The 13,951-nt window shown below is 38.0% G+C and overlaps 3 protein-coding genes across 3 annotated transcripts; 1 reads left to right on the top strand and 2 right to left on the bottom strand.

The window, feature by feature from the left end:
- The first annotated feature begins 410 nt into the window (after positions 1-410).
- LOC130728849 (heat shock cognate 70 kDa protein-like) lies at positions 411-3,245 on the top strand. Its single transcript, XM_057580434.1, has 3 exons — positions 411-515; positions 614-846; positions 1,523-3,245. Exons 2-3 carry the CDS (start codon positions 627-629, stop codon positions 3,157-3,159), a joined length of 1,857 nt encoding a protein of 618 aa, XP_057436417.1. The 5' UTR covers positions 411-515; positions 614-626; the 3' UTR covers positions 3,160-3,245.
- An 892-nt stretch (positions 3,246-4,137) lies between these two features.
- LOC130728845 (heat shock 70 kDa protein 4-like) lies at positions 4,138-6,252 on the bottom strand. The gene is made up of 2 exons (XM_057580430.1): positions 6,011-6,252; positions 4,138-5,890 (listed from the first exon to the last, which is right to left on the bottom strand). The coding sequence occupies exons 1-2, from the start codon at positions 6,228-6,230 to the stop codon at positions 4,221-4,223; spliced, it is 1,890 nt and encodes a 629-aa protein (XP_057436413.1). The 5' UTR covers positions 6,231-6,252; the 3' UTR covers positions 4,138-4,220.
- Positions 6,253-11,419: 5,167 nt separating this feature from the next.
- Positions 11,420-13,729, bottom strand: LOC130728848 (heat shock cognate 70 kDa protein-like). Its single transcript, XM_057580432.1, has 2 exons — positions 13,424-13,729; positions 11,420-13,335 (listed from the first exon to the last, which is right to left on the bottom strand). The coding sequence occupies exons 1-2, from the start codon at positions 13,641-13,643 to the stop codon at positions 11,693-11,695; spliced, it is 1,863 nt and encodes a 620-aa protein (XP_057436415.1). The 5' UTR covers positions 13,644-13,729; the 3' UTR covers positions 11,420-11,692.
- Between the last annotated feature and the right edge of the window lie 222 nt (positions 13,730-13,951).

The raw sequence follows: 13,951 nt of genomic DNA, 5'->3' as shown, positions 1-13,951 counted from the left end.
TTTATGATTGTCGTAGTTTAATTTCAGCTTTTGATTTTGTTGATTTTTCTTTTGTTCGTCGTCAAGGGAACTCTTGTGCTGATTACCTTGCCCGGAACGCCTCTACCTTTCCTGATGTTGTCTGGATAGAGGAGGGTCCGCCGGAGCTTTCTAGTTTTTTGCGTGCTGATGTATTGGCTTATATGCCGGATTCGCTTTGATTTTAATATTTTATATAAGGTTTTTGTTGAGTTCAAAAAAAAATTCATGACCTCATGGTTAAAGGATAATGTAAGTTAAGGACTACGACTCTACCACACCTTATGCTTAAGTAGAGTTTCTTTGTACCAAAATTTTCTATCAAATCCAATCAAATTAAATATCAAATTTTATTTCCTAATATTAAGGATAGTTTCTTTGCCCTACAAATAGGGACTATATATTTTTCTATCAAATCAAATCAAATATTGCGCGCGCAGTTTCTTCTTTCTTCCGTGAAACTGCTGTTGCAGTTTTCATTAGGTACAACAAAGGAGGTAAAATAAGGTTTTGATGTTCATCACTATGCTAGGGTTCCTTCTTCCCAATCCTGACTTGTGATTTTTTTCTTCAAATCTATTTGTTTTTAATTCAGTGTATAGATCATCATGAAGAGAAGATATGAAGGATTCGCCGTGGGAATCGATCTGGGCACGACGTATTCATGCGTCGGAGTGTGGCAGGATCAACACAGGAGAGTGGAGATTATCCACAACGATCAAGGCAACAAGACAACACCTTCTTTTGTTGCTTTCACTGAAAATCAAAGGTTGATTGGTGATACTGCTCTAAATCAGGCTTCTGCTAACCCAGACAACACTGTTTTTGGTAAAGTTTCTACTTTTGTTATTGTTTTTTTTGTTTAACCATCCTCTATTGAGACAATCATATTCGGCCGAGGCGAGGTAAAGGTGACCTTAGGTTCAATAAGTTACTTTCAACCACTGCGACACGGCACTCATCGGGTATTTTTGTTATTGTATACAGATGAATATATTTTTAAACAACAGTGTTTGTCCTTTTTTTCTCCATAATATACAACATTGCTGATATTCTTAACACTAACGTTTCATTACCCACCTATTTTCGCCTCCATCTAGAGAGAAGTAGGAGATATGATTAGTAATGTGATGAGATAAAAACAGAGAAATAGGAAGAAACAAACATGGAATCAGGATGAAAGAAAAAATTGGTTTGGCTATATCAAAGTTGTATTTAAGTGCATGTGGAAAATGTTTGGTGAACACATAGTGGGTGTAAACATCGAGAGTGAATAAGGAAGAGAACAAAAGAAATGATAGGTGTAATATATTATCTGATGTGATAAAAAGTAAAATTGTAGTGTCTGGGGTGTCGGTACTGTTTTAATTTGAAGTTTGGAAAAGTTAGGAAATGTTTACTAATGAAATTTTTTCTATTCGTGGAACATGTAAATACATATTTAAGCCTTTATTTCTTTTTGTTGGACTAATGAACGATGATACATTATTATATATTTCTTCAGATGCAAAGAGATTAATTGGTAGGAAATTCAGTGATCCTGTGGTTCAAAATGATGTGATGTTGTGGCCATTCAAGGTCATTGCTGGTGTTAACGACAACCCTATGATTGTTGTTAAGTACAAAGGTCAGGAGAAGAAGCTTTCAGCTGAGGAAATCTCATCTATGGTCCTCACAAAGATGCGGGAGAGTGCAGAGGCATATTTGGAAGCCCCTGTGAAGAATGCTGTTATTACTGTGCCTGCTTACTTCAATGATGCCCAGAGAAAAGCCACCATAGATGCCGGTACCATTGCTGGCCTCAATGTTATGCGGATAATCAATGAACCCACTGCTGCAGCTCTTGCATATGGCCTTGACAAGAGAATCGACTGTGTTGGAGAACGGAATATTTTTGTATTTGATCTTGGTGGAGGTACTTTTGATGTGTCTCTCCTTACAATTAAGGATAAGGTCTTCAGAGTTAGGGCCACGGCTGGAAACACTCACCTTGGGGGAGCGGACTTTGACAACAGAATGGTGGACTACTTTGTAGAAGAGTTTAAAAGAAAGAACAAAGTTGACATTAGAGGGAACTCAAGAGCACTAAGGAGGTTGAGAAATGCGTGTGAGAAGGCGAAAAGGACACTCTCTTATGCTGTTGTCACAACAATGGAGATAGATGGCTTGTTTCAGGGCATTGACTTCCATTCGTCGATTACTCGTGCCAAGTTTGAGGAGATCAATATGAATCTTTTTGAAGAGTGTATAAAGACTGTTGACAGGTGTCTTAATGATGCTAAGATGGACAAGAGTAGTGTGGATGATGCTGTCCTTGTTGGTGGTTCTTCTAGGATTCCCAAAGTGCAGCAGTTATTGCAGGACTTCTTCAAAGGAAAGGAACTGTGCAAGAGCATTAACCCTGATGAGGCTGTTGCTTATGGTGCAGCGGTCCAGGCTGCATTGTTGAGCGAGGGCATTAAGAATGTTCCAAACTTGGTCCTATTAGACGTTACCCCGCTGTCCTTAGGTTGGGGGCTAATAAGAGATCGCATGAGTGTAGTGATTCCTAAGAATACTGCTATTCCGGTGAAGGAGACAAAAGAATACGTTACAGTTAAAGATAACCAACCCGGTCTCTTGATTAAGGTTTATGAGGGTGAGAGAACAAGAGCCAGTGATAACCATTGTCTGGGTTGTTTTACTCTTTCTGGCCTGCCTTCTGTTCCTCGCGGCCATCCTTACAATGTATGCTTTGCTATCGATGAAAATGGCATCCTAACTGTTTCTGCGGAGGAAAAAACCACTGGAAATAAGAGCAAGATTACCATAACTAATGACAAAGGAAGACTGTCATCCAAAGCAATTCAGAGAATGATTGAAGAGGCTGCAATATACAATGATGATGATAAGAAGTTCCTCAGGAAGGCCAATGCAATGAATGCTTTGGATGATTACGTTTACAAGATTAGGAATGCATTACAAAAGGAAGGTATCAATCCAAAGCTTTGCTTACAAGAAAATGAGAAGATCAATTCTGCTATTACCAAGGCCACGAATTTGCTTGGTGATAGTAACCAACAGGGTGAACTAGATGTGATTGAGGATTATGTGAAGGAGCTTGAGAGCATCTTTGAAGACATTATGGGCAAGATTGGCTAGTTCCTTTTCAGTTTAAGATTTTTGTACTGTGCTGAATGCCCCTTTGTATATGATAAATGCAAACTTTTATGATCCATATTATCTAAAACTAGTTATTGAAGTTTAAATTTTGTTCTGGTTATATTGTTTAAATCACTACTGTGGTTTAATTGGGAATAAACATCCTGAAATGATGATCCGTAGAAGACTGATAATTGGACTTGAAGCTTCTTGCTCATACTCTGCAATTTAGTGTTAATTATATGCTTCAAGGCTGCAACTAAGTAGAGTTATCTGAGTTTTAAAATTACTTTTCCTGATGTAGTGTTTCAAATAAATAAGTTTGTTGTTATCAGTGTCTTAAATCATGGAAATAATTGGTTGGAGGCTTAATTGATAATAGAAATAAGGGGTGGTTGCTTAATCATGCAGATAAAGGTTTAGTGGCCTAACGCAAGGAGAAACACACCTGTTTTTCTTGTTTTGCTTTTGCGTTATAAATGTAACAGATTGCAAATGAATGGAATCCTTTGCTGCAATTGGATTTCTTTTCTCTTTGCACCCAAATCAGAATATAGACACATGACTTTTATGTTTTTCATGTTTACAGCCAACAATGACTAACATTCCATAGGAGTAGTAAATTACAAGGCCATTAGAACCAAAAGATATTCACACACCTAACTGAGTACACTAGATTACTCCTTTGCCTGTCACCTTCACAAATTTTTATGGAGCATCTGGGCTGGAAAGTCATATACAATTGGTACCAGCCATATTATTATCTAGAGGAGGAGCAATTGCTCCAGTAAAACTCAAAATTTTAATTCAATCGCCTTTGCTAGTCCATAAGTTTAAATTCATATCCAAGTCCAACTATCACTTACTTATGATAAGAGCTGACAGAAATTTCTGTTTACGTCATGCCTAATATCATTGAATCTGGGATAAAAAACTAAAAATGATAAAAAGAAACATGATCCAATAATAGCATATGTAATCAAAGAAGCAAAACAAGCAATGTAACATTAGAAATATGAAAGACAGAAATTAGAACATGCCAAAAAAATTATAACAATTTTTTAATAATAATCCTCATCACTATCCTCATCAGTCAGACCCTTGTTGATCTTGGCCATAGCAGGTTGAAACATGTTCTTAAGCTCCCTTAACAAGTCCACAAACACAAACGCATCTTGCTGCTGTTCACCATCAAGCAAATTTTCCCCCTTTAAAATTGCTGAATTGATCTTGACTTGGTCCATCGGGGAAAGCTTAGAACTAACAGACTTATCCTTCATTACTCTTTTCATATTGTAAACATAATCATCAACAGCATTCACTGCTTTCACCTTCTTCTGGAACTTCATATCTTCAGCCTTGAAACTCTCAGCTTCTTGAATCATTCTCTCAATTTCTTCAGTTGAAAGCCTTCCATCTTCATTTGTTATACTAATCTCTTTTTTATTACCAGTGGTTTCTTCCTCTGCAGAGACATTTAATATACCATCAAAATCTATAGCAAAGCTTACTTTGATAGGAAGGCCTCGCAGAGCAGGAGGAACTGAAAGATTAAACAAACCCAGCAAGTTGTTTTCAGTTGCTATAGTCCTCTCGCCCTCATAAACCTCAATCAAGGCTGATAATTGGTTATCCTCAATTGTAGAGTATACTTGTGTGTTCTTAACAGGAATTGTAGAATTCTTAGGAATCACTACACTCATGAGATCTCCTTTTGTGTTTATACCAAGAGACAGTGGTGTCACATCCATCAACACCAAGTTTGGAACATTATTAACACCTTCAGTCAACAAAGCAGCTTGGACAGCTGCACCATAAGCTACAGCCTCATCGGGGTTGATGCTCTTGCACAGATCCTTACCCTTGAAAAATTCCTCCAATAACTCCATAACTTTGGGAATCCTAGAAGAACCACCAACAAGGACAACATCATCAATATCACTCTTGTCTATCTTAGAATCATTAAGACACCTCTCAACTGTCTCCATACACTTTATAAATAGATCCATGTTGAGTTCCTCAAACCTGGCGCGAGTAATTGTTGAAGAGAAGTCAGTATTCACAAATAAAGCATCAACCTCAATTGTGGTATCTACAGAAAATGAGAGTGTCCTTTTTGCCCTCTCACAGGCAGTTCTCAACCTCCTCAGGGCTCTTGGGTCCTCACTAATATCCTTCTTGTACTTTCTCTTAAACTCCTTAACAAAATGATCCACCATTCTGTTGTCAAAGTCCTCTCCTCCAAGGTGAGTATCACCAGCAGTGGCCTTCACTTCAAAATTATCATCTTTTATTGTGAGAAGAGACACATCAAATGTGCCGCCACCGAGATCAAAGATGAACACATTTCGCTTTTCATTAAAACTAGATTTCTTCTGAAGGCCATAAGCAAGACCTGCAGCAGTTGGTTCATTGATTATCCGCATAACATTGAGGCCAGCAATAGCACCAGCATCTTTGGTGGCTTTTCGCTGAGAATCATTGAAATAAGCCGGCACAGTGATAACTGCATTTTTCACTGGTGACCCCAAAAAGGCCTCAGCAATCTCCTTCATCTTTGACAGAACCATGGATGAGACTTCCTCAGGGACAAGGCGCTTCTCCTCACCCTTGTAGTTAACAACAATAGAGGGTTTTTCATCAGTTCCAGCAATGACCTTAAAGGGCCACAGCTTAATATCATCCTGAATAATGGGATCGTTGTATTTCCTACCAATTAACCTCTTTGCATCTGCGAAAGTAAAAACAGTGTTGATGTATAACTAGTTTTTTCTGATAAAAACATAGCAGAGAAATAATAATAGCCATGAAGGAAATTAAGACAGAAAGGCCAAAAAAAAGTTTTTTTTACCAAAGATAGTATTTGATGGGTTTGCTGCAGCTTGATTTTTGGCAGCATCACCAATCAATCTTTGAGTATCAGTGAAAGCAACAAAGGAAGGAGTAGTTTTATTTCCTTGTTCGTTGAAAATGATCTCAGCTCTATTGTTCTGTTCCTGCCAAACAGCAACACATGAATAGGTGGTGCCTAAATCAATTCCTATTGCAGGTCCCTCATATTTTTTGGCCATTCTCTCTCAAGTGATTGAAGACTGTTTCTATAGATAAAATGATGAATTCAGATTGCAAAAGACATGTTGCGTTGGTTTTTATAATTGTGAATGTGATGTGAAATGAAGTGAATGTGTTCAGGTTAATACTTAAAGCTGCATCATGTATCTTGATTCCATCAATTGAATTTATATCTTCCACTCACTATTGTAATTAACTGTGCCCCTTCGTGCTCTTTCTATGGAAAAACTGAAAGCCTTTAAGTTTTTACTGTGATGTACATTAACTACTTTTCCTTATTCAAGGTCACAACTCACAAGGTAACCTTTTCATATGTTCGCAAACTTATCATTGTGACTTCTCAGTGTCCTGCTATAGTTTGAAAATAATAAGGTACAGACATGACGCCATCTTTTTGACAAATTCAAATTGGGGGAAAATAATTTTTTTAAACTCTTAAATCTTAATTTACTCTTCACGCAGTTGTGGCAGCTATACAGGATGCCATTTCTTTAACAAAATCTTATTGGCGGGTGCAACCGCCACAAAGTGACATCACAATATTTGCCACAAACTACTGGTGACAGCTCATTCACGACTGGCGGTTATCATGCCCACAAGAGAAAAAGACCAGCCACTATGTTTTCTTGCCTAGCATCACCGTTTCAACCGACGCGAGTCCATGCAGATAGTGGTGGTTCACTCTTACTCTCACTAATCAAATGAGTGGGCTCATGACGCTCGTAGTAGGAAGGTTAAATCTATGGCTTTCAAGGTAGATTTTGAAAAGGCCTACGATTCAGTAAGGTGGGATTTTCTTTATTATATGATGATGAGAATGAATTTTTGTGGGAAGTGGATTTCTTGGATCCAAGGTTGTTTAGAATCTGCAAGGGTTTCCGTTATTGTGAATGGAAGCCCTACTGAAGAGTTTAATATGGAGAAAGGTTTACGCCAAGGCGACCCGGTGGCACCTTTTTTATTTCTAATTGTTGCCGAGGGACTGAATGGCCTTCTCAGACAAGCGGTATCCCAACAACTGTTCACTGGATACAAATTTGGTAAAGGTGCTGGAACAGAAATCTCAATTCTCCAATTTGCAGACGATACTTTGTTTATTGGGGAAGCATCTCGAAAGAATGTTTTTACAGTGAAATCTATTCTGAGATGTTTTGAGTTGGTTTCCGGTTTAAAGGTGAATTATAATAAAAGTAAGTTGGCTGGTGTTGCGTTTGAAGGCAGAGATTTACAGGTATTGGCGAACATACTGAATTGTAAATTGATGGATTTCCCTTTCCGCTATTTAGGCCTCCCTATAGGGGGGAATCCTCGTCGTATAGATTTCTGGGAGCCCGTTGTTGCTAAATTGAAGTGCAGATTGTCTCGATGGAGAAGTAAGAATCTATCCTTTGGTGGTAGGATTTGCTTGATTAATAGTACTCTATCCTCCATTCCTTTGTATTTTCTTTCATTCTTCAAAATGCCTCAAGGGGTGGTCAAAGCTTGTAATAAGGTGATGCGAACTTTCCTTTGGGGAGGTTGTGATGAGCAAAAGAAACTGGCCTGGGTAAAATGGGAAACGGTTTGTAAACCAAAGGATCAAGGTGGCTTGGGTATTAGACAATGGGGTCATTTCAATAAGGCTTTATTAGGGAAGTGGAGATGGAGACTGTTGACGGAAGGGACAAGCCTCTGGTGCAAAGTGCTATTTTCAAAATATAATCTCCAACAAGGGAGGGAATTTGTCTCTATTCCAAGGAAAGCTTCAGCATGGTGGAAGGACATCATTTCCTCTTGCTGCCGGCCCTTGAATGACTGCTGGTTCGACGAGGCCTTAAAGAAGAACATTGGAGAAGGAAATTCAGTTCGGTTCTGGCATGATGCTTGGCTTGGTGACACCCCTCTGGTAGCTAAGTATGGAAGTTTGTTTAGCTTATCTCTTCAACCTCAACACCTTGTTGCCGATATGGGAAGATGGGAGGAAGATAGTTGGACTTGGTCTCTCATTTGGTCTCGCGAATTGCAACATGATGACGAAATGCTGTTTCATAATCTTTTTGTAGAACTGAACCAATTTTCACTCAGAAAGAATAGTCCGGATAAATTGGTGTGGTCTGTAAATGGGGAGGATAATTACTCTGTGAAATCTGCTTATGATTGGCAGAGAAGATGGGAGTATTCTGAGTCAGATCCAGCTTTCAGCTTGCTTTGGCGCCTTCCTATCCCTTCTAATGCTAAAGCTTTTATTTGGAGGGTGTTCTGGAACAGGGTACAGACTAAGGACAATCTAAGGAAAAGGGGTATCTTGCCTGGTGGTGCAACGTCGCAGTGTCCCTTTTGTGAAGAGGAAGAGGAAGGTTCGAATCATTTATTCTTTACTTGCCGTTTTTCATATTCTGTTTGGTGTTCTTGTTATAGCTGGTTTGGATTTGAATCTGTTTTTCCTGAGGATTGGAGATCGCATTTAAATCAGCATGTTAGAGGTTTCTGTAATCTGAAACAGAGGGCAGGTTTTGTTGCTGTGTGGTGCGTAGTTGTGTGGTGTTTGTGGTGTCATCGAAATAATGTTATTTTTTGGGGTGAGTCAGTTGACAGAGATGTAGTCTATGATTTGATTCAGCGTCGTTCTTGGTGCTGGTTGTCTGCAAAATGGAAGGAGTTCCGAAGCTCATTATTCGAATGGATTTCCAACCCAGGAGAATGTCTGCAACAGGTTTGATGGAACAACTTTATTTACAAGGAAATAGTGGAAGTAGAATAAATTGTGAGCTGGTTCAGCACAAGGTTTGGTTAGGGGGTAAGTATTCAGAAGTTGCATTAATGAATCAAGGCTCTGATGTGAATTACGTAACTCAAGTCAAGGTGCTGCTGTTTCTTTTATTTAGATTGCTATGTGGTATCACATTGATGAGTGTAATTTTAAGTTATGGTGTTGCTGATTTTTTTGAGATGGATGTGAGATAATTGGAATTGGGGACATATCACTTGAATTTTTGTGGCTTCATGGAATTTGGGACCTGTTGCTATGATGTCAGGAAAGCTGTCTTGTGAGATGATCCTCCTTTCTTCTAGCTGGGGTGATTATCATCTTGTCTTGTGTATGGCCGTGAACTTATGTTGGGAGTGCTTACACTATTTTTTTCATTATGGCATTGGTGATTACAAGATGAAGGCTTTCAGGAGTTATACTCATATGCTATAGTATATATTGAAGGGTTCTTTGAGGTTACAGCATGGTGATCCATCGAATTTTGCAGTGGGATTTGCAGTGGGATCTGAATTGGATGCAAGGCTTGGCCGCTGGGTCGGGGAGGGTTATTAGAATTCTTTGTAAACTTCCTTGAAATATCATCTTGACTTTTCAAAATTGGTACTCTTTTTCCTTGCTAGGTTTTCCCAAGGGGGTTTTACCCTAGTAAGGTTTTAATGAGGCTTGTTTTGTTAAGTCTATTTTCAAGGAGTATTAGGTGGGGTAGTTTCGTCATCTTTAAGGTCTTTGTTTTTTTCTAATTGGTAGTATCTTTTATCTTTTTCTTTCTTTTTGTATTGGGTTGAAGTACCCTTGTACTTCTATTCAATATAATTCTTATTGCCTATAAAAAAAAAAAAAACTAATCAACTACCTGTAAACCTTCAAATTTTAGTATAACAACATTGTTGCTCCAAATGACTTTAAGTGTTAAATGAATAAAGTATGTTCCCATTGGCTTTGTTTATAACTCAAGCATTTCATCACCTTATAACAACATGGTCTTCTCAGTGAGTCTTGTAAGTTAATTTATGCACTCTCCCTATGAAGAATATCTTAATGTTGTTTGTAGACACCTAAAGGTACTTGAAGAGTACTAAAGGGAAAGGGTTGTTATGCAATAAAAATACTTAGCAATGTATTGAACCATATACTAATGTTGATTGGGTTGGCTCAATCACGGATAGGAGATCAATATCAAGGAAAAACTCCTTTGTGTGGGGTAATCTTTTTACTGGGCAAAGCAAAAAGCTAAGTGTGGTTGCTAGAAGCAGTGAAGTAGAGTGCAGGTCAAGGGCCCAAGATTTGTTAAGAGAGCTTAAGAGTATATTTTGAAACAGCAATGGCCAAGATTAATAATCCTTGGACTGATCAGGAAAGTGATGATGATGATTATTAATAAAATTTAAGTAATTAGCTTTGCATTCATCAATTTTAGCTTACTCATGTTTAATGTTGGAGTTGCTTGATTTGCTATTGGTATAACATATGCTATAATGGGAGCATGTTTCTTCTTATTTTTGTTAGCATTTTCTGCTTCAATCAGATAAAACATGAACCATGAAGTAAAAGGAAATCTTTGTGACAGCTATTATCATGAATATTTCAATTTTAGAAATCTGTATTCTGTGATTGACCGTTCAAAATTGATATACTTCTGTGATGTGTAATTTATGCCTAATTGTTCATAGAATTATTAGACTTATACTGCAGGATGCTTGCTGTCTGGGTTAAGTTTTTAGTTTGTACATTGTAGCTTTTGTCTTCCTTCTCTGTTAAGTCTGCATAACCATTTCTGAATGAGTTGTTGAAGGTTTGGGCTGGGAATTCATGTTAGATGAATCGTGCAATAAATAAATGGATTCAACCATTCAAGTGTTAAGTTAGCACCTAAAATTGTCTTACTTTTTACAATACGCTTCCGGACTCACATTCCTACCAAGAAACAAATATGGGTGGATGCAGCCGTAATAGTGATTACATGTTGTTGCAAGACTCAAAAACTCTTGAAGTTGGAGTTGCATGCTGCATTTTATAACCCTGCAAGTAGGCCATTATATATATAAGTTAAAAGTATGTTAGCTTAATCAATTTATATGTTGAAAAGAAAAGAGAGAGAATTTGGAGTTTTAGATTTTATTAGGCATCTGAGAAGTAAAATCTACCACGAGATAACAAATTGTAGGTGAATCGAAGAAATGTGATAACCAAGAAGTCCAATTATCAATCTTCTACGGATGTTGAAGATTTATTAACAACACAGGCTACAAGTCTATAAGTTGGTTTTAAGTCCCACTTTACAGCCATTTTGCACAATGCAAATGATGGTTACTATGAACCAGAGTAACATCTTTTCTATTTCTCTTATTTTTTGGTAAGCTAATAACTTTCTATGTCAAAACAGATAATTAAGCGCACACAACATACATAATACTATCAAAAAGCTCATCATTTCAGGATGTTTAGTGCCAGGTAAACCACATTAGCTATTTAAACATAAGCAGTACAAAATTTAGATAATATGGATCATAAAAGTTTGCATTTATCATATGCAAAAAAGGGAGCATTCAGCAGAGTCCAAGAAACTTAATTGAAAAAGGAACTAGCCAATCTAGCAAAAAAAGTCTTCAAAGGTGCTCTCAGGCACATCATCCTCAAGAGCATCAAATTCAACCTGCTGATCATTATCACCAAGCAATTTACTAAATTTAATCGTTAATAATCCTCATCCAGTCAACCCAATTTTCTTCCAATCCTATCCATAGCAGGTTCAAAAATGCTCTTAAGCTCCCTTAAAAACTCAACAAATACAATTGTCTCCTCAAGCTGGGCATCATCAAGCAAATTTTGGCCCTTCACAATAGCTGAATTGATCTTAACTTGCTCCATTGGGGGAAGCTTAGAACTGACACTCTTATCCTGCATAAGTTTGATCATATTGAAAAGGTAATCATCCAGAGTATTCATTGCTTTCGCCTTCTTCTGGAACTCCATATCCTCAACCTTGAAATTCTCAGCTTCCAGAATCATTCTCTGAATTTCTTCACTTGAAAGTCTTCCATCTTCATTTGTAATTGTAATATCTCTCTTATTCCCAGTTGTTTCTTCCTCCGCAGACACATTTAAAATACCATCTTCATCTGTAGAAAAGCATACTTTGATCGGAAGTAGTCGAGGAGCCGGGGGAACTGCAAGACTAAACAAACCCAGCAAGTTGTTTTCACTGGCTCTTGTTCTCTCACCCTCATAAACATTGATTGCAGCAGATAGTTGGTTATCATAACCTGTGAAGTATACATGTTCCTTCTTTGTTGGAATGGTAGAGTTTCTAGGGATCATTACACTCATGAGATCTCCTTTTATTGATATACCAAGAGACAAAGGAGTAACATCCATCAACACCAAGTTTGGAACATTGTTAGTTCCTTCGGTCAACAATGCAGCTTGCACAGCTGCACCATAAGCAACAGCTTCATCAGGATTGATCCCCTTGCACAGTTCCTTACCTTCAAAAAAATCCTGCAATAGTTCCTGAACTTTGGGAATCCTAGAAGAGCCACCGACAAGAACAACATCATCTATGTCACTCTTGTCCATCTTAGAATCATTAAGACACCTCTCAACTGTCACCATACACTTTGTAAATAGATCCGCGTTGAGCTCGTCAAATCTGGCACGTGTAATTGTCGAACAGAAGTCAGTGCTCTCATATAAAGCATCAACTTCAATATTTGTGTCAACCGCAAATGAGAGTGTCCTTTTCGCCCTCTCACAAGCACTTCTCAATCTTCTTAAGGCTCTGGGGTTCCCACTAATGTCCTTCTTGTGCTTCCTCTTAAACTCATTAACAAAATGGTTAACCATTCTGTTATCAAAGTCCTCTCCTCCGAGGTGTGTATCACCAGCAGTGGCCTTTACTTCAAAGTTATCATCCTCAATTGTGAGCAGAGACACATCGAAAGTGCCGCCACCAAGATCAAAGATGAACACATTGCACTTACCATCAAAACTAGATTTCTTCTGAAGGCCATATGCGAGACCTGCAGCCGTCGGTTCATTGATTATCCGCATGACATTGAGGCCAGCAATGACACCTGCGTCTTTAGTGGCTTTTCGCTGAGAATCATTGAAGTAAGCTGGCACAGTGATAACTGCATTCTTCACTGTAGACCCCAAGAATGCCTCAGCAATCTCCTTCATCTTTGTAAGAACCATGGATGAGATTTCCTCAGGAGCAAGGTGTTTTTCCTCACCCTTGTAGTTAACGACAATGGTGGGTTTGTCATCAGTTCCAGCAATAACCTCAAAGGGCCACAGCTTAACATCATCTTGAATAACTGAATCGCTATATTTCCTTCCAATCAATCTCTTTGCATCTGCAAAAATAAAAACTATGTTGATGCAAAACTAAAAACATAGCAGAGAAAGGAATTGAAGACAGAAAAACAAACGAACATCAGTTACCAAAGACAGTGTTTGAAGGATTTGATGCAGCTTGATTTTTGGCAGCATCACCAATCAATCTTTGTGTATCAGTGAAAGCAACAAAAGAAGGGGTAGTCCTATTTCCTTGTTCATTATGAATGATCTCAGCTCGATTGTTCTGTCCTTGCCATATAGCAACACATGAATAGGTAGTGCCTAAATCAATTCCTATTGCAGGACCCTCATATTTTTTTGCCATTTTCTCTCAAGTGACTGAAGACTGTTGAATTCAGAGTTTTGAAGAAATGAAGCATATTGGTCAATATGTAGGGGTTGGTTTTTATTAGTATTATGAATACACGCAAGTACCTTGATTTCATCAATTGAAATTATATCTTCCACTCACCATTAACATTTAACAGAGACCCTTCGTGGTCTGTGCAAAAAGTATTGAACGCCTTTAAGTTTTAATGTTAAATACATTAATTACTTTTGGTTCTTCAAGGTCACAAGGTAAGCTTTTCATATGTACGCGGACTTGTTATTCACTGTTTATTGTGACTTCTC

Source organism: Lotus japonicus, chromosome 1, assembly GCF_012489685.1.
Source record: "Lotus japonicus ecotype B-129 chromosome 1, LjGifu_v1.2".
Classification (NCBI taxonomy): Eukaryota; Viridiplantae; Streptophyta; class Magnoliopsida; order Fabales; family Fabaceae; genus Lotus; species Lotus japonicus.
Note: the sequence above shows the minus strand (reverse complement) of the source record. Positions and strands in the feature narration are given on the sequence as shown.